This window comes from Equus przewalskii, chromosome 5 (assembly GCF_037783145.1).
Source record: "Equus przewalskii isolate Varuska chromosome 5, EquPr2, whole genome shotgun sequence".
In the NCBI taxonomy this organism is placed as follows: Eukaryota; Metazoa; Chordata; class Mammalia; order Perissodactyla; family Equidae; genus Equus; species Equus przewalskii.
This window is the reverse complement of record NC_091835.1, coordinates 43,121,019-43,145,611: the sequence shown is the minus strand read 5'-3', so window position 1 is coordinate 43,145,611 and position 24,593 is coordinate 43,121,019. Positions and strand designations below refer to the sequence as shown.

Sequence of the window (24,593 nt, the reverse complement as noted above, 5' to 3'; positions counted from 1 at the left end):
TTTGGCATTCCTGGGATAACCCCTACTTAGCCATAATATGTTATTCTTATTTTTTTAATCCAATTTATTAATATTTTGTTAAAGATTTTTTCATCTATATTCATGAGAGATATTGGTCTGTGGTTTCCTTTTCTTTTAATAGTTTTGGCATTAGGATAGGTTTGCCCTTATAATCTGATTTTGGAATTATTTTTTTCTTCTATGTTTTCTGCAAGTGTTTGTGTAGGACTGGTATTTTTTTTTCCTTAAATGTTTAATAGAATTCATTGATTAAGCTATCTAGACATGGAATTTTATTTATTGGAAAGTTTTTAATTATGAATTCAATTTCTCTCATTGATATAGGACTATTCAAGTTTTCTAATTCTTCTTGAGTCATTTTTAAAAATTTATGTCTTTCAAGGAATTTGTCTATTTCTTTTGTTATGTTTATTGAAGTAAAGTTATTTATAATATTTTTATTAATCTTTTAGTGTCTGTAGGATCTGTAGTTAAGGCCCTTTAATTATTCACAATAATATGTCTTCTTTTTTCTTGATCAGTCTAGCTAGAGGTATATCAGTTTTACTGATATTTCCCAATAACCAGATTTTGTTGTCATTGATTTGTTTCCTATTATTTGTCTATTTTTCTTCCTCATTGATTTCCATTCCTAATCTTTTATCATTTTCTTTCTTCTATGTATATTTAATCAGCTTTTTTTCTAGCTTTTTAAGGTAGAATCTTAAATAATTGATTTTGATCTTACTTCCTTTCTACTATAAGAAATAAAACTATAAATTTCTCTCTAAGCACTCTTTTCAGTGCATGTGACAATTTTTGCTATATTTTGTTTCCATTTTCATTCAATTTAGAATCTTTTCTAATCTTTCACATGAGTTCTTTAATCTGTGACTTATTCAGAAGTATATTGTTTAGTTTCCAAAAATCTGAAGACTTTCCAGATGTCTTTCTGGTTTTTTTATTTTAATTCTGTTGTGATCAGAGAACATACTCTGCACAATTTCAAATTTTTGTGAAGTTTATTAATACTTGTTTTATGGCCCAGCATGGGGTCGATCTCAGTGAATGATCCATATGCAATAGAACAGAATGTGAATTCTGGTATTCCTGAGTGTAGCCTTCGCTAAATGTCAATTAGGTCAAGTTAGTTGATAGTGTGGTTCACGTCTTCTATATCCTTATTGATTTTTTGGTCTACTTTTCTACCAATTACTAAGAGAGGAATATTTACACCTCCAACAATAATATCATCATACCCTTTTATGATTATTAAATGTCCCTCTTTGTCTCTAGTAAAACCCTTTGTCTTAAAATCTGTAATGTCTTATATTAATAAATCTACTCCAGTTTTCTTATGCTTACGGTTTGCATCTTGTACTTTTTCTATACATTTACTTACAATCTATTTGTCTTTGTATTTAAGGTATGTCTTTCTAGACAGCAAATAGTTGGGTCTTTTTTTTCTTTGTTAAGCCTGGCAATCACTGACTTTTGATGGGAGTATTTGGTGCATTTACATTTAATGTTAATATTTAAATATTTGGATTTGGGTCTGCCATTTTGCTATTTAGTTTCTTTATAATCATCTCTGTTTTATTTCTCTGTTCCTCCTTTCCTGTCTTCTTTTGTACTGAAAATATTTCATTAGTATTTTAACAAAATATTTTATATTTTAGCACCCCGTTGGCTTTCTAGCTATATTTTGTTGCATTGTTTTTCAGTAGTTGCACTAAAAATTGTAACATTTACCTTTAACTCATCAAAATTTACATAAATTAAATATTTCATTATTTCAAGTAAAAAAGGATGGGAATATTGCATTGGTAATAATCCCATTTAGTTCCCTCCATTCTTTGTGGTGGTGTTGTAATATATTATGTATATGTTATAAACCCACCAATGTGGTGTCATAATTTTTATTTAAACATGTATGTCTTTTAAAGAAATTAAAACAAGTAATATATATATACATACTTTTAAATATTAAAAAATATATATTATATATAATATGTGTAATATGTATATTATATATATATATAATTTTTCCCCTGTATTCCGATTTTTATCTTTGGTTTTGTAATATGTTAGCTCTGATTTTCTTTGTAATTATTCTATTTGGAGTTTGTTAAGTTTTAAGATCTGTAAATTAATGTTTTTCATCAAATTCAAGAATTTTTCAACAGTTATGGCTTCAAACATTTTTTCCATCCCCTTAGCTCTCCCTTCTCTTTCTGGGACTCCAATTACTTATATGTCAGAATGTTTAATCTTATCTCATAGGTCTTTAAGATTTTGTTCATTTTTCTTCATCTTCTTCATTTTATTCTCTAGTCCTCAAACTGCATAATTTTCATGGACCTGTTTCAAGTTTACTGATTCTTTCTTCTGCCACCTCAAATTTACTATTGAATCCATCCAGTGAAATTTTCATTTCAATTATTGTACTTTTTGGGTCTAGAATTTCCATTTTGTTCATTCTTTAGTTTCCGTTTCTCTATTAATATTCCCTCAGGTAACTTGTAATACTATGTTTTCCCTTTCTGAACTGTTTGAAGTTGAAGTCGTTGTCTGTTAAATCCAGTATCTAAGCCTATGTAAGGAAAGTTTCTAGTGACTTTTTTTAGGATGGGTCACATTTTCCTGTTTCTTTTCATGCCTAATAGTTTTTGGGTGAAAATTGGACATGAGGATATAGTACATTATAGTGACTCTGGAATTTGTTTTTCTGAGAATTGTTGGTGTTTCGTTACAGTAGGTACTTACTTTGCTGGTACTCAAACTTCAAAATATGTCTCCCTCACAGTGTGCAGCAGCTGATGTCTTTGCTCAGTGTTTTTTGCTTCTAGCTGCTCCTTTTTCAACCTGGCCCCCTGGAGATTTTCCCTGCACCTGTGTAGTTTAGCAGACAGCCAAGGATTTTGGCAGAGAGTAACTCAGATTTGAAAGCTAACTCTCTCTGTGATTGGCTTGTTTCCAAGCTTTCCTCCAAATTTCCATTTGTTCCCCAGCTGTCAATTTTGCCCTTTGACAGCCCCAGCAGTCTGAGCTGTATGTGAGTTGGGGAACACCGTCTGTCAAAGTTGCAGCAAACTCACGTATCTCACCGGGAACAATTCTGTCTTACAAGGGTACATCTCTCACTTCTCTCTGTTTTTGCCCCTGGCTCCCTGCCTCTCTCACCCTCTTGCGTAGTTAGTGGTCCGCCAAGGAACTCGGCGGACTTTATATTCAGATTTTGCATCTTTGCTCTTTTGTAGTTCTCTCTTGCTTCCAAAATTTCCCCCTTAAATTCTCAGCTGTTCCACAGCTCTGAATTCTGACACCTGCCATCTCAAGTCATTATGGCTGCAGTTTTCCCCGACCAGAGCTGGGGGTAGTGGGTAGGGAGCACACTCAAGCGAAGAAGCCACGTATTCATATGCTTAGCTAATGCTACCAGTGTGCAGTTTCTCCCTGCCTTTGGGCATTTTCTAGTAACTTCAAACTAGTTGTTTTAAATAATTTTATATAGGGCTTATCATTTTTATTTGTGGGAGAAATCATTCAGTTTCTTTGTACTGCCATTATTGGTATGAGCATTTTTATTGCCTTTTAATACATTTTGCCCAAATGCTTTCCATGCTAACAAAAGGTGTCACAAGAGCTCCTCCTAGAAGCCTCTGCTCACCGTCAGGCTGAGTAACCCACCCCTGCTTTGAGCTCCCCCGGAAGCCTGTGTGTAATTTCTTCAGAGCCCATATTCCGTATTTATGTCTACATCCCAGGGCCAGCCCAGAGCTTTGCACATTGTAATCATCGACTAAATATTTATGGAAGCAAGGAAGAAAAAAGGGAGGAAAAGAAGGAAGGAAAAAAAGAATGGGAAGAAAAAAGGAAAGGAAGGAGACAGGCAGACAGATATGGATGCCCCACCCTGATGTGAACATGATGGTAACTGCAGGGAGAAAGAGGGGGAAACGAAGTGAAAGGTGGAGATGAGGGCTGCCCAAGAGAGCATTGTTATTCTCACAATCTCATTGTTTTCTAGTCGTACTGCGCTCCCTTTTAGAGCCTTGATTTGAAAACCAGAGTCCAACATGCTCAGGAATTATCATCGAGGCATTTCCGATGCAAACCTGTATGTTCAATACAGAAGTTGGACCTTGAAGCTAATCCTTTGTAGCCACCCTGATGATTAGTGACGTGAATAGGACCTAACTAGTTTTATGGGAATTAGGCAGCACTCAGTTTTAAATAAGTTACTATAAACTTGTTTGTGCCCAACTTGTTTTTGAAACTTAAAAGAACAACTAATATTTGTTCAGTTCCTTCTTATGAGCCTGGCACAGTGACTGATACTAGGCTGAACATCTGTGATGTAGTATGTCATTTAATTTTCATAAAAACCTAACGAGAAGCATATTATATCTGCATTTTTGAAATACAGAAACAGGCTCAGAGAAGTTAGCTAGCATGCTCAAAATCATGCCACTCAGAGGTTGGGGACTGGAGTTCAAACACAATATCTGACTATAAATATCCACTTTTTCTTTTCAGAAATGATTCAGTTTGCATTTAAGTTAAATGGTTAAAACTAAAAAAGCTGTGAACTCAAAGGGCCTCCTGGCATGTCAGGGGGGTGGAGTTTTTGCGTGGGAACAAAAGCTGGAACCTATTCAAAGAGTTTTAATTGTGGGTTCCTGTAATGATGATCCCTATGAGGTTGAGGCTTCAGGCTCAATTAGCAGTAAATGAGGCTTTCTGGAATGAACTTGGTGTGTTTCACAGAGCTTGCATGTGCTACTCTGCATTACATCCCCGCACACATATACACACCCCTTAAACTTAAAATTTACTGTTGTGCTTGCTAAAAATTCAGATTTCAAAGTGCCATCCAAAGAAATTCTTTTCCACTTGATCTGGGCTGGGGTCTTTGTAACAAGCACCCTAGGTGATTCTAACATACTGGGTCCAAGCCAGCCGTTGAGACTCTGGCAGCCCACCTGGTCTGAGTAGCAAAGACTTGCCCAGCCTTTTCCTGTTTGAAGTTCAAATACTTGAAAGTCGGTGCACAAGAAGATAAAAGAATAGTCTCAAAGCCCCAAGAAAATTTAGCAAAGTCTCAATCATCAGCCATATGTTATTACTTTCATGGGTTATAAAATTGCCTATGTATGTTGTAAACATTTTTAAGGTATTGTAGTTACTTTTTTTAATTTCACCTTACCTCTTTTATCCTACTTTGTTCATAAAGCTTAATGAGGTACATACACACAATCTGTGAGTTAATACATGCCAAGCTTGATGTCTTCCCCCTATAAAAGTAGAACCAAGGGAGGAAAAGAAATGAAAGTAGGACTAGGATTCTAAACAGATTTTGTAGCACTTCATTTCTGCTTTCTTAAATACCTTTCCTTTGGTCTTTATCTCCTCTTTGGCAGCATCCCAGGACACTGATGACTTCTCCCAGGTCATATCTGTCTTGACCATCTTTCCCCACCTAGCTCAGGAAGCTTTCCTCCCTTCTATCTTTCCAGGAATCTCACCTTATTTTCCATATTCTTTTTGGTTAACTGGTTATAAGGTGTTTTCCCCAGCTACACCCTGTCTAAACTTGCAGCTCCCCGTGACTCACTCTCTTCTTAATTGCTTCTACTGTATTTGTTCCATTGCGTGTGTTGTGTTGTCACCATTTACTTGACTACATATCTGTTCTCATCATAGTTGTCAGGCATATGGTATCATGGGAAAGGCATTTTGTATTGGGATTTAGTCTTAGATTTATTTCTGACAATGCTGTTTATTTTCTCAATAATACATGATAGTATGGATCCTCCACTGATCGCATTCCTACGGCAGGATTAGGCAGAAACGTCCTCAATAAATCCTTACTTGATTGAAGAATAATCACTGAAAGAAATGCAGGTTGATTGGTACCAGTGAGGGTCTTGGCAGGAAGAGAAGCAAATAAATGCCATTCTGGACGATGGGAAGACTGAATCCATTGTGGAGTAGGCAAAATAAATGATGGTAGGGTTGTGTGTCCTGGGATAACAGGGAACCCACAGGCTTCCTTTTTCAGATTGAAGAAGCAGAAGATTCTCGTGCTGCAGACAGCAATCTTCGAGCAGGGGTCCTGGTGGAGACTCAGAGGGGAGCAGAGGTGGGCGGGAGGAGGGCAGTCTGGGCATGTTCCTCTTGAGAAAGCTCCTGAGGGAATTCTGACACAGTCTGTGGGCTGGGAGCCATTGTTCAGTGCTTGGGATATAGTAGGTGTTTAATAAACATTGATTGACTATCAGACTGGCTCAGAGAAATCAGGTAGCCCAGCACAGGTTGGTACTTTCCACACGTCTGAGAAGTGATATTGTCCCTCCTCAGCAGTGGGAAGAAGCTGGGCAGAAAGGCTGAGTGTGGTGCAAAGTTGTTACTTTGGTTTTTCTTTTATGAAAAAAGGAAAGAAAGGAAAAAGAGTTCCTAACATGTCACATCCATCTGTGTTACAATCAAAAGCAGCAAGACATCTCACAACAAAATATGTTGTATAATTGGATTACTATTATTGTGTGTTAGCTATTGCTGTGTAAAGAAATAACCTCCAAAACTTTGTGGCTAGGAACAACATGTGATTATTATTGCTTTTGAGTCGACACAGGTCAGTGAGGTGGTTCTTTCTGGATATCTCAGCTGGCACATTCATGCATCTCTGGTTGGCCATGGGTTGGGTGGGCAGCCCTGCTGACCTGGGATGAACTCTCTTGCACATTTGGGGGTTGGCTGGCTTGAGGCTGGCCTTGGCTTGGATGACTGGTTCTCCTCCACGTGGTCTCTCATCCTAGAGACCAGGCGAGACCGGGCTTGTTTACAAGACAGTATCAGGATTGCAAGAGAGCGAGCAGAAGTACACAAGTTCTCTTGAGGCCTAGACTCGGACCTGGCGCATTCTGTTAGCTGAAGCAAGTTCCAAAGCTAGCCCAGATTTAAAAGATGGGGAAACAGACAACACCTCTTGGTGGGTGAGACTGCAAAGTCACCTTGCAGAGAATATGGGTAGAGCGAGGGGTGAAGAAATGCAGCACAGCTATTTGTACAATCACGACCCATACTACTGACCCTGAGCTGTACGCTGTTTCTGTCCTTGGTCAACGCTGATTCTACTCTTTTGGAAGGAAGGAGCATGTCTGGTTTTTGGAGCTTTGGAGCAGTTAATGCATGCAATATGCAAATAAATAAGGGTAAACTTTTCCAGGTTGTACTAAGCAATAGGTCTACATGGCATCAGAGGGTAGTGGTCCCTGTTTATTTTTGTGACTCAAGTGTTTTCTTTTAAGTCTTGAAATACAATTTATTAACTGTAAAGGTTCCCTTTTATTTCTTCGTTGAATTCAGCAGGAAGCTTGCTATGAAATGTTCTTTGCAGGCTGACTGTCACACTGGAGTCCTTCACTGTCTCTTGATCTAAAATAGTCTGCTTTCTGAAGCTGCGAAGGACAGATTAGAGCAAGAATATAATTTTACATAGTCAAAGAATATGTGTTTCTCTTATAATGCAATGTTTCAAGACTTTATTCCCTCTCTGGGATTTTTCCTTTTTTTTAAATCTTCATCTCTAAACTAGAATTAACCTCCTTGATTAGGGTTTTTGCAACCCAATGCTTCCTCTGTGTTCCAGAACTCTGAGTGGCCTACATTTTTCCATCTTTAATAAACAGTCTTGCCCTTGAATGAAACACTGCTTCTTACATGTCAGTATTATTCACTCACTCGCTCATATTAAAGAATGCCTGCCCTCTTGTGTCCATAGAGGTTGCTACAATAAGAGTGAATTAGCAAGTTCATCATGCCGGCAGGCAGTACAGCATCCCACCCTGTGGGGATTTTCTACCAGAGAGCTGGCTCAAGGCTGCCAAGTATGGTTGTACAGTTTGAACACTGCAAAACAACCCCAGCCCAAAAGATGAATGAATGGTCATTGAAATCCATCCCACACTTTGCTTGACAAGCCCTGTATCCGATGTCCAGGCTGTATCTTCCCAGAAGGGTTGCCCATTAAAATTTCATTCAAGGATGCTATCCATTCATCAAACCTTGGACCACCTGCAGTGTGCAACGTTCTTTCATTTATACAAACCTCTGTCTAGGTTGATGGCAGACTTGTGGAGGCTCATTATGCATTAGTTGAACACTGCTGTCATCGTGTAACTTTCCTACTCAGAAATTTCCAGAAATTAGAATTGGACTGTCAGAGCTGAATGACATCACTTAGTCCCAGGTTATCAGAGGAAGGGAATAAGAAACAGAGAGGCAAATGAGAATTCCCAAAGTCATTCGTGGCAGTGCAGGGAAGTAAAATGCAGGCCCCCTGACTCCCATTGCATGCTCTGAACTCATAATTATCTTTAGCTTCAGATCATCTCTGTATTTGACCCTACCTTATCAATCCCTACCAGGCCTAGAGTGGATACACAATAGCTTGTTTGTTGAGTGAATGAGTGAATGACTATCCACCTGTATTTTCTAATGTTTCTTTGCTCCTGCCTCGCAAAGCTTCCACCCGCCTATGCTGCATCTTTCCTGCTAGTATACCTTTGTTATGTTATCATTCCTACTTTTAATGCTCACTGCTCTCTACCTGGTCAATGCATATACAAGCTGCAAGACTCAGTTCCAGCTCCACTTCCTCCATGAAGCTCTCCTCCTCCAACTTTCATTAACCTAGAAGAGGGAGAGCCATGAAGGCTGAGCCTAGTTGTTCAGACTTCATGGAAAGTCTGGAAAGTGACCAGATCAAGGACCTGCATTCTAGGCCCAAGTGTGCCAGGAGCTGGCTGCATCATCTCGGTTAGATGCCCTCACCTCTCTGAGCCTCATCTTGCTCTTCCCAATCACGAAAGCATAGGACGACATGGGTGTTGTTCAACCCGTGACATGCATAGTGCTGGTGAGGTGCTATTAGGTGGTTAGTGCACAAGTATTTTTTGCATGTTAGTAGAATCATATTTGTTTTAATGTGTTTCATGGAGGAAAAGAACCCCAAAACATTAAAGCCACAACTCCTTGGATGTTATTGTATGTGACAAGGCTAAATATTTTAAGTTTGAAGACAGTTAATTCAACAAAAAATAGTAAGCAAATAATAGTACAAGTAGTAATTAGATGCGGCAAAAATAATAAAATGGTATTAAAATGGTGAAAGTTTGCAAAGCACCAGAGGAGCTCATTACTCAGGTCCCTTCTGACTCTCCCTGGGGCCCGTCTGATGGTTCTTTAGCACTGCCAGTCTGTCTATCACTGTTAGTTACCAATGAAATATATCCTCTCATTGTTACAGCTGTGTCTGATAATCCTTGATCTCTGCCACACTCATCGCAGCATAAACACAAAGCAGGCTTTTGAAAAAGACTTGTGGTTAGGGCCAGCCCAGTGGTGTAATGGTTAAGTTCATGCACTCTGCTTTGGTGGCCCAGGGTTTGCAGGTTTAGATCCTGGGCATGGGCCTACACACAGCTCATCAAGCCATGCCATGGTGGCATCCTACATATAAAGTAGAGGAAGATTGGCATAGGCGTTAGCTCAGGGGTAATCTTCCTCAAGCAAAAAGAGGAAGATTGACAACAGATCTTACCTCAGAGCCAATCTTCCTCACCAAAAGTAAAGAAATCAAAACTTAAAAAAATAAAAAAGACTTGTAGCTTCATTGATTTTCAAGTGTTGACTCCAACATTTATAAAAAGCGTAGACCCAGAGTGTCAATATCCTAGTATCAGAATCATGTTCATTATAAATGTAGATTTTTTTTCTATTTATAAAAATGATGTAAACTCATCACGTAAAACTTGGAGAACACAGAAAAGTAGAAAGAGAAGGAAAAAGGCATCCATATTCTTACTGTCCAGCAATGAATTCTGCTAATCTCCCTCCCTAATTAAAAGGTCTGCAAAATCCTAGCAAGTGGGGATCTGTTTCTGTTCATCATTTTGGAAAATGGGAACAGTCCTGATTTAATTTATTTTTGTCATCCCAAATCATAAAATCAAAAAATTTCAATAGAGAATCCAGGGATGGAAGACCTGGCCCCTTCCTAAGCAGCAGCTGAGTAACTGCCACAAAGGTGAGGCAGAGCTGGGAGCAGCTACTATAGGTCAAGGACGATAATAACTGCTATTCTTTGCAAAATGCATTGTGTATGTAAAGCTCTGTGCTAATGATGGTTCAGTATTCTGTGTATTCACATGCTGATTTATATATTTGTCTTTCCTGCAGGGTTTTTGGAGTCTCTGGATGACTTTTACATTCTTAGCAGTGGGTTGATATTGCTGCAGACCACAAACAGTGTGTATAATAAGACCCTGCTGAAGCTTGTGGTACCCCAGTCTCTCCTAGCCTGGCAAAGAGTCCGTGTGGCCAATATGATGGCAAATGGTGGCAGGGAGTGGGCAGAGATCTTTTCAAAATACAACTCTGGTAAGTGGCCCCGCAGAGCAACTTTTAAGCACGTGCATCTGTTTAGATTTCGAGTTAGCCAGTAAAGCCATACTCATGCCCTGCTCACGTTTCCTGCTATTTCAGGCACCTATAACAATCAGTACATGATCTTGGACCTGAAGAAGGTAAACGTGAGGCACAGCCTTGACAAAGGCACTCTGTACATTGTGGAGCAAATTCCTACATATGTAGAATTTTCTGAACAAACTGATGTTCTACGGAAAGGTACTTTCTTCGTGCTGGAAGTCTGGAAGTCTGAGGAGTATGTGTGTGTGTATATGGTGGGGAATGTGTGGTGTGTGAGTGTATGATGGGGACTATATAGTGGGAAAGAAGGAATGGGATTCCCCTTGCTAGTTACACTGGGAAAGAATTACCAGGTTCAGCACAACGTGTAAAACGTGCACCTCAAAGTCTTATGTGACAGTGTCTAGATTGGGACAAAGCCAGGCACTGACCATCTTATGACTTCTCATGGCTCTAATATTGCCTTCTCTCCTGGGTTCCTGAGTAAACCTTTTATAGTTCAATTCAGCAAATATTTCTGGGAGTGCTGCTGTAGCCCAGGGACTGGAAAAGCACAGATACAGGACAAAACCTCTGACCTTTAGGAGCTCACAGTCTAGTAAGACACGTAAAGCAGCCATTGGAACCCAGAAAGTGAAGAGCGGGAATAAGTTCTGGTGTCCCAAGCCCGGTGTGAAACTAAAGAGGGCGCCATTGTCAGTGGGAGGGGTCAGAGAAGGCAGTTCTAGAGGGCGAGGACGTAGCGCAGACATTGGAAGCCCAGGTTTTGGAGTCACCCTGCCTTGATTTGAATCTCTGTTCCTCACAATCTCGGGCAAATTATCCACTCTCTCTAAGCCTCACTTTCTTCATCTGTAAAACTCGACAGTAATGGTACAGGTCCACAGTCACTTATTTATAATTTTGAAATCTCAAAATTCTAAAATCAGAAGTTGTTTGTTTGTTTTGTCCTAGCTCACTTGGTAGCAAAATCTAACCTTATCTGAACTCATTTGGTAGCAAAAACTAACTTGAACTGTCTACTTATGGTCTTTATTTCCTCTCCTCTAGGGAGACTGTTTATACATTAGGCCCCAGAAATATCAATACCTTTGATTATGAATTGCTCCCCACAGAGACTGCAATATTGTATATAATATACAGACTCTATTGCTGTTCTAAAATTTGAAAAACCCTGAATTCTGAAACACATCTGCCCCCCAAGAGTTTTTGGATGTTGGAGTGTGGACCTTTACAATTTCACAGGGTTGTCATGAGAGTTAATTGAGATAATTCTTGAAAGTCTTGAGCACTATTATCTTGCGTCGAACATAGTGCCCGGCACACAGAGTCCTCACTGAGTATTTGTTCAATAAACGAAGCTGAAGATGATGCCTGAGGGGAGGTTTAAAGGCTAAAAAGGGACTCACCAGTCTGACCTGGGGACAACGTCAAATAAGTGGAGGCACGCAGACTGTGGCGTGATTGAGAAACTATTAGCTCAAGACGGCTAGAGAGACTGTGAAGAGGAAGGTGGGTAGTGAGGGAAGAATATTAGCCTTGTGTGTCCTGCTCAGCAGTTTCGCCTTCATACTTTAGAGAATCGGAGGTTTTGAAAAGGGAGACTGGACTGGAGGTGAGAGAGAGGAAGGAAACCGTCGCAGTAGAGCGGCTGATAGATCCGTAGGGACAGAGCCAGCATAGGGTGTGGACCTCAGGGGTCAGGGCCTGGTCCTCGGTTTCCCAGGTCCTCAGATTGATTTTGTAATGACACTCAGAGTGAGCCAGCTCAGCGGGAATGGCTCACGCCAATTAAATGTACCTAAGGTGCATAACACAGAATTAATTACGGTGGGAAGTTCACTTGCCAAGCAGATCAGATACTACCAGGCAGCGGACCCACCTCCTCCTCTTGTAGGAAAATCTACCTGAGAAATCACATCCTCAGGTGGTTACTTGGTTAGCATGGCAGTTCGAAGCTGAGGACCCAGTTGTCTGTCCTTAAAGCCTGGTCCACACCCCTCCTAAGAGCCTGATAATAATAGCATGTCCCAGGAGGGAGATGCTGGTGAAAGTGGACAGATTATCCAAGGCCTTTTCTTCTTCGGACAGTCGCTGGTTATGGAATGGTGGGTTCAGGTTCTTTGCAATCCCACTCCTAGATCCCATGAAGAAAACTCCTCTGAGACTTAAAGAAGCTGATGCTGATCCATTTGTAGTTTTTTCTCCAGAGGGAAGAACAGAGTGTTAAATTCACTGTTTACTGTATTTAGACACTTCTGGGCCTTTTATTTATGATCTCTTGTTTGATCTTCATAGCATACTTCCAAATAAGTAGTATAGTTACCATTTTACCGTAAGGAAAGAAAGGCTCAGAAAGAAACATGTGATTTGCCCAAATAATTGTGATATCATATAGCCATTAAAAAAAAAAGTCCTGCAAACCCCCTGACATTTGGAAGCTGCTGCGGTATGTTGATGGAAGCGCTTGGTGTTTTAGTCAGAAGGAAGGTATGTGACCTCTCTGAACCTCTGTTTCTTCCTTTGTAAGGAGGGATGGTAATACTTATACATCGTCAGGTTGTTGTGAGACTATACAAGATACTCTATTTGAAATGCTTTTGTAAATCATGAAGATTTATGAAAATGTGAATTTGTTTAAAGCAGCCATTTTTTATTATTCATTTGTGCTGTTCACATGAAGATAACAGTTAATATTTATCTAGGGGCCAGCCCCATGGCTGAGTGGTTAAGTTCACGCGCTGCACTGTTGTGGCCCAGGGTTTCACTGGTTCAAATCCTGGGTGCCGACATGGCACTGCTCATCAGGCCATGCTGAGGTGGTGTCCCACATGCCACAACTAGAAGGACCCACAACTAAAAATATACAACCATGTACCAGGGGGCTTTGGGGAGAAAAAGGAAAAAAATATTTTTTAAATTAAAAAAAAATTTATCTAATGCTTACCAAGAATTAGACCCCATTATAAGCATTCTATCTGTTTGAACTCATTTAATGCTCACAACAATCCTTTTGAAAGATAAGTACTATCATTGTTTACTTTCATAGGTGAAGAAACTGAGGCACGGAGAGGTTAAGTAATTTGCCTAGGGTCACATACTTAATGATGGCAGAACTAGGCTTCAGACCCAGGCCCTCTAACCCCCAAGTCTATGTAACCTAGATATATTGTAGCCATAAATGTGATTTTAGCCTGTAATTCCAGTGTTGTCTTTATCTCAGTTCTGCCTGACGCTGGCTGTGTGTCCCAGAATCAGCAAAGTTGGAAGTCTTGTCATTTGTTCTGTCTCAGTAACCTCACCCCTGAGTAGAGGATCCTATAAAACAGTAAGAGCAAAAGGCAGACAAGGGCCAAGAGAATGAGGGTGGGAAGTCAACCCAAGTGGTGGCGACGTCCCTGTGTTAACTAACTGTCCGAAGGCAACAACCCAGGCCACTGTGGTCTGGGATGTTCTTGACATGTTGATTCTGCTGGAGTTACGTCACATGCTCAGTGACTAATGGGCTCGTGGCCTTGGCACATTATGAAGCTTTGAATGAGGCTGAGCCGTTACGAATGCTTAGAGTCAGAGTGAAAAGCCTGCTGGAGCCTAGAGTCCGTCTCCAATCCTTCCCATTATGGACTCTCGCCTTCCCTCCCCGTGCTGAAAAAAAGAAAAAAAAAAATGAGATTAACTGCCTAAGACCTGGTTATTCAGCTTCAAGTCTAAAATTCAGGTTTTCTGATTCCCGGTACTGTGTTCTTCCGCTCTCCCATGGTTAGCACCCGGCACAGGTCCCTGTTAGGGCCACATTGGGAAGTGGCCATCTTTTGGCATTTCAGTAACCAAGTCCACTTAAATGAACTCCCTGGACCACTTTGTGTTATACTTCATTTTGCTCCATAAATAATAATTTTCTGGCTAATAGATTGCTTTAAGAATTTTGGGTGAAAACTAAAGAATTCTGATGCTCTTCTTCCCCTAAGGGAATAATCTAGAGGTATACCAATTCTGTAGATTTAAAAGGATCGGTTTGACTGCCAGGGTTCACATTCAAAGTTTTATTTTCTGTATAATATCGTTTCGTAATGACACACCTGTGCCAATTTTCATAAGAAATTGTCATTAATAACATTTCTTTCATTCCTTCTTTCTTTTTTCCTCTCTCTCTCCCCCTGTCAATGCCACCCTTCCTTCCCTTCTGTTCCAAATCAGGATATTGGCCCTCCTACAACATTCCTTTCCATGAAAAAATCTACAACTGGAGTGGCTACCCAATGCTGGTTCAGAAGCTGGGTTTGGACTTCTCTTATGATCTGGCTCCACGAGCCAAAATCTTCCGGCGCGACCAAGGGAAAGTGACTGATGTGGAGTCCATGAAATATATCATGCGATACAACAGTACGTAGCACATTTCTCAAGAATCATTCTTCAAAACTCCTTTTCTTCCACATGGATAAAGAATCCATGTAAGTTTATCATCTCTGTACTAGAAGGAATTATAAGAAGTTATTGAACTAAGTATTTAGTATTCAATTAATACTATACATATTTATATTCAACAAATAGAATTTTGTCTTCCCTTATAAAATGACAGGGAAGAAGATTCTACAGATTTTTTTTAATTGAAAACATTCTATGTAAAACACAGAAGAAATAACTCATACAGGGTACTTTTTTTACCCCGCCCCTCAAACACAGGTTTTCTTCCAAGGACAAAAGCAGCCAAAAAAACAAAAATTATTCATCAGTACTTTATTTTTGATGAACAGTATCAAAGTCAAATTTGTATTTATTTTGTTGAAAAAAAAATCAATGCACATTTATCCTCTATCATCTCTCTTCCATCCACTCTTCACTGTGCAAGGTTCTTGGGAGCAGGTTGGGCCTGGAGCAGCTCCTAGTACAGACCAAGAGGACCTCTGATCTGGGAGCAGGCTGGGCGCAGGAGGTCTCTGGGGTATACTCTCTGATTATCTAGGCTTTAACTGGTCCCAGAAGCTTAGCGGGGACAAGGGTTATCTCAGAATAGCCAGTATTCACTCTTCTCCCCGTCACTGTTTCCTAGATTATGAGAAGGATCCTTACAGTAGGGGCGATCCCTGCAACACCATCTGCTGCCGTGAGGACCTGAACTCACAGAACCCGAGTCCTGGAGGCTGCTACGATACGAAGGTAATATGCTACTGGCTTTTGAATTTAATTTCCACCAGCACCTAGGCCTAGTCACAGGCAAAGCTGTAGAGGTTTTTGTGGCATAAAGCACAGCAAAGTCTGTCACCATAAACTCAATTCAGGAGTCAGCTTTTTCAGAGATTCTGGTGGTAGGTCCCACTGCCTAACTTCTAGTCCCTGCTCTGCCACTTACTAGTAAATCACATAATCTTGTAATGCTTCTGTTTCCTCATCTGTGAAATGGAAATAGCAGTACTTGCCTCATTGGGTTGTTATGAAGAATAAACATATAATATCTATAAAAGGTTTAGAACAATACTTAGTGGGTTATTCGTAAATGTACACAATCATCATCATCATCATGATGGTGATAACGTTGAGGTCTTAAGTTTTACCAGACTGGCCCAAAGTCCAAAGAACGTATTATTGAGAGCAGTGTGATTTCACATTAAACAGGAATTGAATTTAACTGAAGGAACAAGTATTGGACCAGATGCCCAAAGCACTAAAGGGTTTTCACCATGTTAGAATTGATAAGTGCTGTAATATGCCCCATAATATAGGTAATATATAGGTTTGCAGTGGTAGGCTGAAGCCAGCTCATATAGACTTGTGAGAACTAATTGCTAAAATCAGTTGACATCATGTTGATTGAAATCAGCAATGGTGGGAGTATTTATAGCATGAAAATCAGCAAACACTACAAACTACGGCCTTCGTTCCTTAGAGAGCTGGTGGTTAAAAATTTACCTGGACACCACTGGGTTTTGGGTGTTCCAGGGTATGAGTTAGTCATTTAGTTGGTGGAAATAATCATTCTAGCACATCCTTTCGCACTTTGGGCTGGGGCATGTGTCTTTTCATTTGCATCTCCAGTCCTAAATTCTGGAATGTTAGAAGTGGAGCTAACTCTTCTATCATCAGCTCTGAAAACTGTAAGAATGCTGAGCCCCTGTGCATTAGTTTTTCCATCAGCCTAATGCCTAAACAGGAGATGCTTTAGGGTAGTCTGAGTTCCTACTCAACCCACTTTTAGCTATGCGATGATGGCAAAGCTTTAGCCTTGATGACTCTCAGTATGTTGTGTTAAGTAGAAAAAAATTTAGAGGATGGATGGAAAGCCTGGCACACATGACGCCCCAGTGAATGTTTTGGCATTTCTTTCTTTTTAATGGTATTTGCAAACATTTGGTAAAGTGTGCGAAAAGTGTTATATCCATTCTAGAACCCACGAAGAAAATTACCGCTGCTGCCTTGCTTGGGAGAACCCAAGCCAAGCTTCCATTTGCCAATTTTACCTTCTTCTGGAGACAAGAGCCTGCCAATTTTTCATCAAAAAAAGTTGAAGGATATTCTTAAAAAATTGCCTTTCTCTTGAGCCATTTGAGTATGGGGGGATTCCCTCTAAGGCTGAGATCTGCTGCTACTCGGTGTCTAGGTGTTTTTGAGAACCGTGGATCCCTTTTTGATATCACTTTTTCATATTGAGCCTTTTCTACTTTAAAACTCTTGTTACTGCCCCGAATAACTTTTATTGAGGAATTAATATATTCCAGGCACTGCTCCAAGCATTTGCTCTCATTAATCCTCATGATAACTCTTCTACGAAGTAAGGTGTTTAGCCTACTTTACAGTTGAGGAAACTGAGTCATATAGGGCTTATTTTGAAGTAAGTTTTGGAACTATAATTCCGAATATGAGTAATCTGACTCCAGATCTCACTTTTGGCTACGTTAGTTTAACACTCTTCTACTAGGCGGTTCACATTCGAATACCAAATAGATACAGAAGACCATATCGTGGAAGCCTGCAAGATTTTGTTTTAAAGGGGGCTAATATTGTGACTTTGGAAAAAGAGCAGGAAAAAAAACAATGAAAAACAGGGATTTAGTCAAGTTTTGTCCACATGGTTTTCTAAAATGCTCCTCTCCTCTCTTTCCAGGTGGCAGATATCTATCTAGCATCAAAGTACACAGCCTATGCCATTAGTGGTCCCACCGTACAAGGTGGTCTCCCTGTTTTTCACTGGAACCGGTTCAACAAAACTCTCCATGAGGGCATGCCAGAGGCCTACAACTTTGATTTTATTACCATGAAACCAATCTTGAAACCTTACGTAAAAGGAAGGAGATGAGGGAATGGAAGGCTGCAAATAAGATACCAAAGGCACTATTTTAGTTACGTTTTTTCATTCAAAATTAGTGTGAATAAAATATATTAAATTCTGTGTCACTTTCATTTTCCACTGTTGATTCTATAGTTTTTAACAAGCATTCACTATGGGGTGGAGCACTGTAGGAGCAGCATTGTATCTGATAAATAACAATACCAGGCTTCAGCACGCAAACATATACAAGAGGGTATGGCAGAAACTGCTTCCCCACTCAACAAAATCCATATTCTCCTTTTATGCCTGGCCACATCTCCCAGATTCCCTCAGGCAGTTGTGCCATGTGACAGAGTTCTTGCCAATGGAATCTGAGATGAGTGCCACTTCCAGGCCTGGCCCAAGAACCTGTACTGCTCCATGCTCCTTCTCCTTCCCCTGACTGAATACACTTAATGACAAAGCCCTGGGCGAGAGGGGCGGGGGCTGCCTTTTCAAAGGAACTTCTACTAGAAATGCAGTTAGTGGTTTTTCTGGGTACTAACAAGCATCGTTGAGTCTTTCTGTCGTGCAGGCCAGGCACACAAGAGAGCAAACCTTAATGTTGGCTCCCTTTAGTTCAAAGCAGCGTAGCCAATCTGGGAGCAACTGCATGACAACTTTTCTCTCAAAGCTGGAGAACTGGATGTGCTGTGAGTGCCGTGGTACTGCCAAGGAGGTAGACCGGCCGTACTGTACAGACTAACGGGTGATTCTTAACAAGCTGAGAGACTTTCAAAAGAAAGAAACACAGGGCTGAGAATAATCCCAAAGAAATCCGAGCACTCAGAATGTTACAAATCCAGTAGTTTTATTTCAAAGTATAAATTTCAGGCTTGCTGGACAAAATCCCACTACAGTTAACACTTATACAGACACCACTCTACTGTACATTTAAAAAAGAAAAAACCCACAAAAACCTTCAAAACCTAATAAAAATAGGGCAAACTGCTATAGCCCAGTTTATATTAGACATTAGGAAGGTCTTACATTGTCTTATTATTTACACTTGCAACTGTCATAAAGAAAAATCAGGATGCAAGTATCCTACAAAGGATTTGTTTTTATATTTAATTTTGAAATGGCTGATAAAATACTAAAGCCAGGATACCCAAAAGGTGTTTGATTGCCCAGTTACCTTATTTACAAACAAAACTTAAAAAAAAAAAAAAAAAAAGACAGCATTTAAATATAAATGATAGGTACTTAGTTGACTCTACAAATTAACATAACCTTATATTTAGCATGATAAAACTATTTGAAGACAAGAAGACAAACCAGGTATTTGTATCTTCCTATTCCTCCCCATTGGCTGGCTCAAGGGGAATAAGTTGTAGGAATTAGACAAGTCTGCCACACTAACAAAACTTGAGAATTCTTCTAATCTTTTCTTTTGTCCCAAAATTTAAAAAGGGGGCAGGGGGCATCATTTGCCCAGTAAAATCGTAAGGAAGGCAAAATCATACAGTGGTTTTATGTAAGAGTTATCTGCAAGAGTTATCTACTCTAATACTGGGACATGGTTTTTCCAGAAATTAGAATAAAACTGGCCAAAGACTGGTCAATGACAAAGTTAAAATAACAAATCACAGGACACTAGTAGCCCAGGAAGGAAAGTTGGGGAGAACACTTGGAAAGTCTCTGCAGTACTCTGCACTGCCAAGATCACAGTGTACAAAGGTGAGAGAGGATACCACAGGCATTATCATGTTAATCTTGTACAGTACTGGAAAATTCATGGAACAAGATAAATGCATATCATGCAATATTAGCACTCACCTTGCTGCATAAATGATAATTCAGAAAATGTAAGCAAAAGAGCAAACAACGAAACCAAAGTTAACACTTATCCAGGACAGTAAGAGAACCACGTGGAGCAGCCTGCCTAAAGACTCCCACAGACAGATGTCCCTAAGGGTCTAAGCTCCCTGCTTTAGGTCACTTTTTTTCAATCAGACTTTTCATCTACTATCTGACAATGTGGGTGAGGAGAGGGGAACACCTCTCTGTGAGGCCAACAGTATCCCAATAAATGTTCACTTTTCAGCAAGAAAGTTCTACTCTTCCCTTCTCTCGTAAACTTCTACTGTGTTAAACAGTACACAGTATTCTGCATATTTTAAAAAGTAACTCTAGAGAAATAGAGGGAGATAGTTACCTCATAAAGTTAGCTGTTAGCAACACATTTTGCCTTTGTATGTAATTTATAAATTTACTAGCAAGAACATAATTTTAAAAAGAGGCTTACTCACACTTAAAACAGGGTGAAAATTACTCTGACAAAGTGCAAAGTAGGGAGTAACAAACATCACTGTTACCTTTAAATGCCATATAAACATCCTACATCTCAGGTTGAAATATCAGAAGTTTCCAGGATTTCCAATAAGGCAATACTTACACAAGTATTGTCAGGCTAAAAATGTAGCAAACTTGCATTCCCAAAATGGGATAATCAAGCTCACGTGTAATACTTTGTGAAAAGGTACTGTGAAATACAAAAGGTACCATGAGGTGTGAACTGCTAGAAAAAAGTCTGTAATCAGTAGCTATTTCTAGTTGAGTCCTCCATTCTCTCTCCCCAAAGAAACAAACCAAACAAAAAACCAGCACTCATCAACATTAAAACCTCCCCCAAATAAAAGCCTATAGTTCTAGCCCAGCACCTTTCAGCAAATCCTATATAGCTGTTGCCCAAAAGTCCCATAATTTGAGGGGACCATCTTATAATATACTTTTTCCTCAAATAATTACAATCTCTTTTTGTCCCTTCCTTCCACCATCTGGAATAAAAAGCTTTACTTTACTGTAGTAAATCTATTTTTAGGGTTAATATTTGAGATTTTTTTCCTTAGAAAACACACAATATAGGCTAAAATAATGCAATATTTTCATTCTACTGGGCTTTTTTCACCTGATTATATAATGCCATCAAAGCTTTTGTAAAAAAAAAAAAAAAGATTAGTGAATATTAATAAAAACATCCACTAAGGGAACCTTATCTAGGCTAGGTAAGCAAATTGCTGTCTCGTGACCATAAAACCGGCCAATAAAGAACAATTTTGAACATGGGCTTTCTATTCTGTAGACAGAAATGATCTTCAACATATAACTGACACTGCAACCACTGCAGGTAAAAACATACATACATGCAGATATAGAGAGGTGTTCACACACATCCAGAAGGGTTCTCCCTTTTGAAATTTCCATTGGCATGACATTGGCAACTTCTTTACCATCATCATTAGTCCCAGAATGAGTAACATCTACACAGTTGGTTGGCAAATTTGACTCATGGAAACTTGCTCATTGCGGTCTCATTTTCTGACAGTGAAAGAAAGGTTTGGGAGCATTTACATTTTGGCAATCTACAGGCTTTCTTGAGTATCAGTCAAACTTTACACCTAACGCGACAGCACACTGACCTTTACAACTAGAGTGCTCCCTACTATAAGCCATCAAAGTTGCAAACAAAGCAGCACTAACAGAAGGGATAACTCCCTCCTATAATTCCAGGTAAAATTAATGGCTATTTCATTTTGAGAAGGTAGGAGCACAAATTCAAATGTGGTAAGGAAAGATGACTTGAAAAATTATTTCACAAACTCCATGAAGTCCTTTCAAAATATTGCCAACCACATTCTCATCCCCAAACTTAGCCCAGCTCTCTGGTCCTAAACTGTCTACATTCAAACACCTACCTGACACCAGCAGAGCTGGTACTCATGGTGAAAATCCATGACCCATGCTGAATTTGATTAACTTTGAAGAGGAACAGAGATGCGCAGACGTTATGTCTAATTCTTATATAAAACGACCACGGAGGATCTATTTTAAATTCTATCCAAAGTTCACACAGGGTAAATCAGACAAAACTTGGCACCATCAAAACAAAGTTAAAAGGTTAAAACAGAAAGAATGATATGAGAAAAAAGAGGAAATGGATTTTCCCTTTGATATTTTGGCTCACCGTATTTTGTGAATTTTATGGTTTACTTCCTTTGAAAGATTACTATGCTTTGGGTGATAAAGTGAAATAGAACCGCTTTCATAATTTCTAACAGTGTGCAACATACATACTAAAATATGTTTGAAGGAAATTTTTCTTACACAATATGAATATGGTCTTCTCTTGGTCCACTTTATACAGAGTTAATTTAAATAGTGACCAAAAATAAAAGCATTTATATTCTTAAAAAAAATAGCAAGTCAAATTTTTGGAGTTAAACGTAGCAATACCATTGATGAAAATATATATAAAAGACTTGGTTTAAAATTTATTTGAGGGGAATGTGCTCTGTTTTTGTGGAGATGAAGGAGAAACAAAGGGCGAAAGGCTGAAAGGGAAGAGTAAACGACCATGCACAAATGGCTGTGTTTGTATCTGCGGTTAATCTGTAAGGCACAAAATAAATGTAAAAGTCAGGTAAGAAAAGGGAGGGGCAGTTGTAGAACTTTTTCACCTAATTAACAACCCAGAAGAGACAAAAGAAAAGATGAACAGATCATTTCCTGTGTTCAAATTAACCTATTTCAAACTATTTACCACTTTTTTTCTTTCTTTCTTTGGGTTTTGTTTAGATTCAGTGTAAATCCTTTACCTGTAAACCTACAGATCCCTCAGAAGAGAACCATGCTAGTTACATACCTCAGATCCTTTGACCTACTTACTTCATAGCGGAAGAGAAGTCAATTTGAGAATGAAAATGGGAGATTCCACTGCAGTAAACATATAAATAGGGAAAAACACACACAAACACCCACACATATTTCCCAGCCTCAAAACTAAAGCAAGGTGCACATTTACATTTCAAAACCTTGAAGCTTGAATTGTCCAAAAGATTCTTGCTTTATGGGCTGAGTTTATTTTACTTCTGATTATAAACAAATGTAGTGTATATACACATCTGTCCAAGAAATCTTGCACAATGTGGATTTTACAATGGATATCATGCACAAGATTAAAACAAGACCGAAAGTGGAAATTCTGAAAGAAGAAGAGATAAAGGCTGCAAGGTTTAACTGCTCTGGGAAGAAGAGATCACATCCGTCGACTGAGGATCACAGAAAGGTCCAAAGCGTCCATAAATGTCCTTGGCTCGCACTGCAAAGTAGTACTTGCTGCCAGACACAAACTGGGTGAGAGTGCATGCCATGGGCAAGGGAAGTGCCTTGACTTCTCCAATCTTTTTCCATTGTGAGGGCACAGTGGCACTGGGTTCCTCATGGTAAGCATAGAGATGGTAGCTGTCCACAGTGGCGCAGCTCCGATCCACCTCCAGGACACTCCATGACAGTACAATGCCATTTTGACTCTGAACTCGTGCTAACTTCAAGTGTGGCTTCTGAGGCAGAGATGTGCTGGCAGCTTCTGGGGGAAGACGCTGTGGTTGTGGGGCTTCCGGTAAGGGTGCTGGGTGCACAGGGCGTGGGGGCTCCTAACAAAAGAAGAGTCACGTCGATTTACAATAATCACAGAAAGGACTGTTCCTGAATGCTAGTACTCAAACACCTTAGAAATCATTTAGAGAGAGAGCATTTTATGTCAAGAATCTGGGAAATACCAAATACTGTATCACATACGGCAAGTTTTATTTGGTGATTTGTAACCAATCACATCCCAAACCATGGTGCTGAGGTTACTCTTGCTATACTTTCTAGATCTAAAATATTGAGTTTTCCTTGGAAAACAAAAGCCCTTGCTGATGGAACATCATCTTGACAGAAACTGAAATAATCATCTACTTCTAACAAAATAATTTATGATTTAATTCTCTACCTATGTTACAGATTCTCATTTTAGTATAACGTAACGTTTTTTAATATCATGTGTGGCAGTCTATCATATGCAATTTGATTATTCCACTCTACTTTCATTTTTAAGCTGTTTTTCCACCTAAAGACAGAAGCATATTCTTACAAATAAGCACATTTAATGCTGAATGTATATTATGTTCTTGGTCAGTCTGCACAAAAAAGGTGACATTTAAAGTGGACTATGAAAGATAGAATTTAGAAATGCAGAAATAGTTATGTACCTTTCTGCCAAAAGGCGAAGCCTGAACAAAGGCATGGGGAGGAACAGGAGGGGACTTATGGGCAAAAAGAAGTAATAACTTTTACTTAGACCTAGGGTATGTGAAGAAGAAAAGAGAAATTCAGAAAGGCAGGTTAAGGCCAGACGATGAAAAAGCACGAATACTAAGCTTAGGAAGTCAAACTGACTTGTCTAACAAATGGATATTATTATTATTATTATTATTATTACGTCTGGCTTTAAGATTACACTGATAATTTTTTCAAAAATAATTCAAGTGACAGCCAGGAAATACGGATATGAGTGATTATTTTCCCAAGTGAAACATATCATTGCTCACTGACTTTAGATTGGAAATCATGAAACAAATAAGATTTCCTTAACTGAAATTCATTTAATAAAAACTGTTTTAATATGTATTTCATTAAATGGATAATTTGCATACACTAAATAGCGACTTCTGCGAAGTTCTGATATCTTTTTAATTTCCATGCCTTCTCAAAGCTTAGTACCAGTAATCTGCATATAGTAAGAACTGAAAAGGATATGCTGAATAATTTCAAGGAATGCAAATCTGCTGAAATTCATATGCCTAGTGGAAAAACTTCACATACACATCCAGAAAAAGGTACAATCCACAGTTAAAAAGTTAAAAGAAAGTTAGAGGGGAAAAATGTCAAATTTAAATATATATATAACATTGAAAGCTAGAGAAGTAGAGCTGATCTGAATACTGGCCATGCTGCTGCTATTTCCTCCCTC

The 24,593-nt window shown here is 39.2% G+C and overlaps 2 protein-coding genes across 36 annotated transcripts in view; one reads left to right on the top strand and one right to left on the bottom strand.

Moving 5' to 3' along the window:
* The window catches only part of PLBD1 (phospholipase B domain containing 1), a 50,282-nt gene extending 32,399 nt beyond the window's left edge, over window positions 1-17,883 (top strand). The window contains exons 7-11 of the mRNA XM_070619174.1: window positions 10,246-10,446; window positions 10,552-10,692; window positions 14,692-14,877; window positions 15,545-15,651; window positions 17,594-17,883. Of these exons, the coding sequence (XP_070475275.1) occupies window positions 10,246-10,446; window positions 10,552-10,692; window positions 14,692-14,877; window positions 15,545-15,651; window positions 17,594-17,785 (827 nt within the window). The 3' untranslated portion in view covers window positions 17,786-17,883. The remainder of the gene's footprint in view (window positions 1-10,245; window positions 10,447-10,551; window positions 10,693-14,691; window positions 14,878-15,544; window positions 15,652-17,593) is intronic.
* A 708-nt stretch (window positions 17,884-18,591) lies between these two features.
* Window positions 18,592-24,593, bottom strand: part of ATF7IP (activating transcription factor 7 interacting protein) — a 113,758-nt gene continuing 107,756 nt past the window's right edge. For all 35 annotated transcript variants that reach the window (XM_008532939.2, XM_070619160.1, XM_070619155.1 and 32 more), the window contains one exon: window positions 18,592-23,232. In XM_008532939.2, coding sequence (XP_008531161.2) covers window positions 22,813-23,232 — 420 coding nt within the window. In that variant the 3' untranslated portion in view covers window positions 18,592-22,812. The remainder of the gene's footprint in view (window positions 23,233-24,593) is intronic.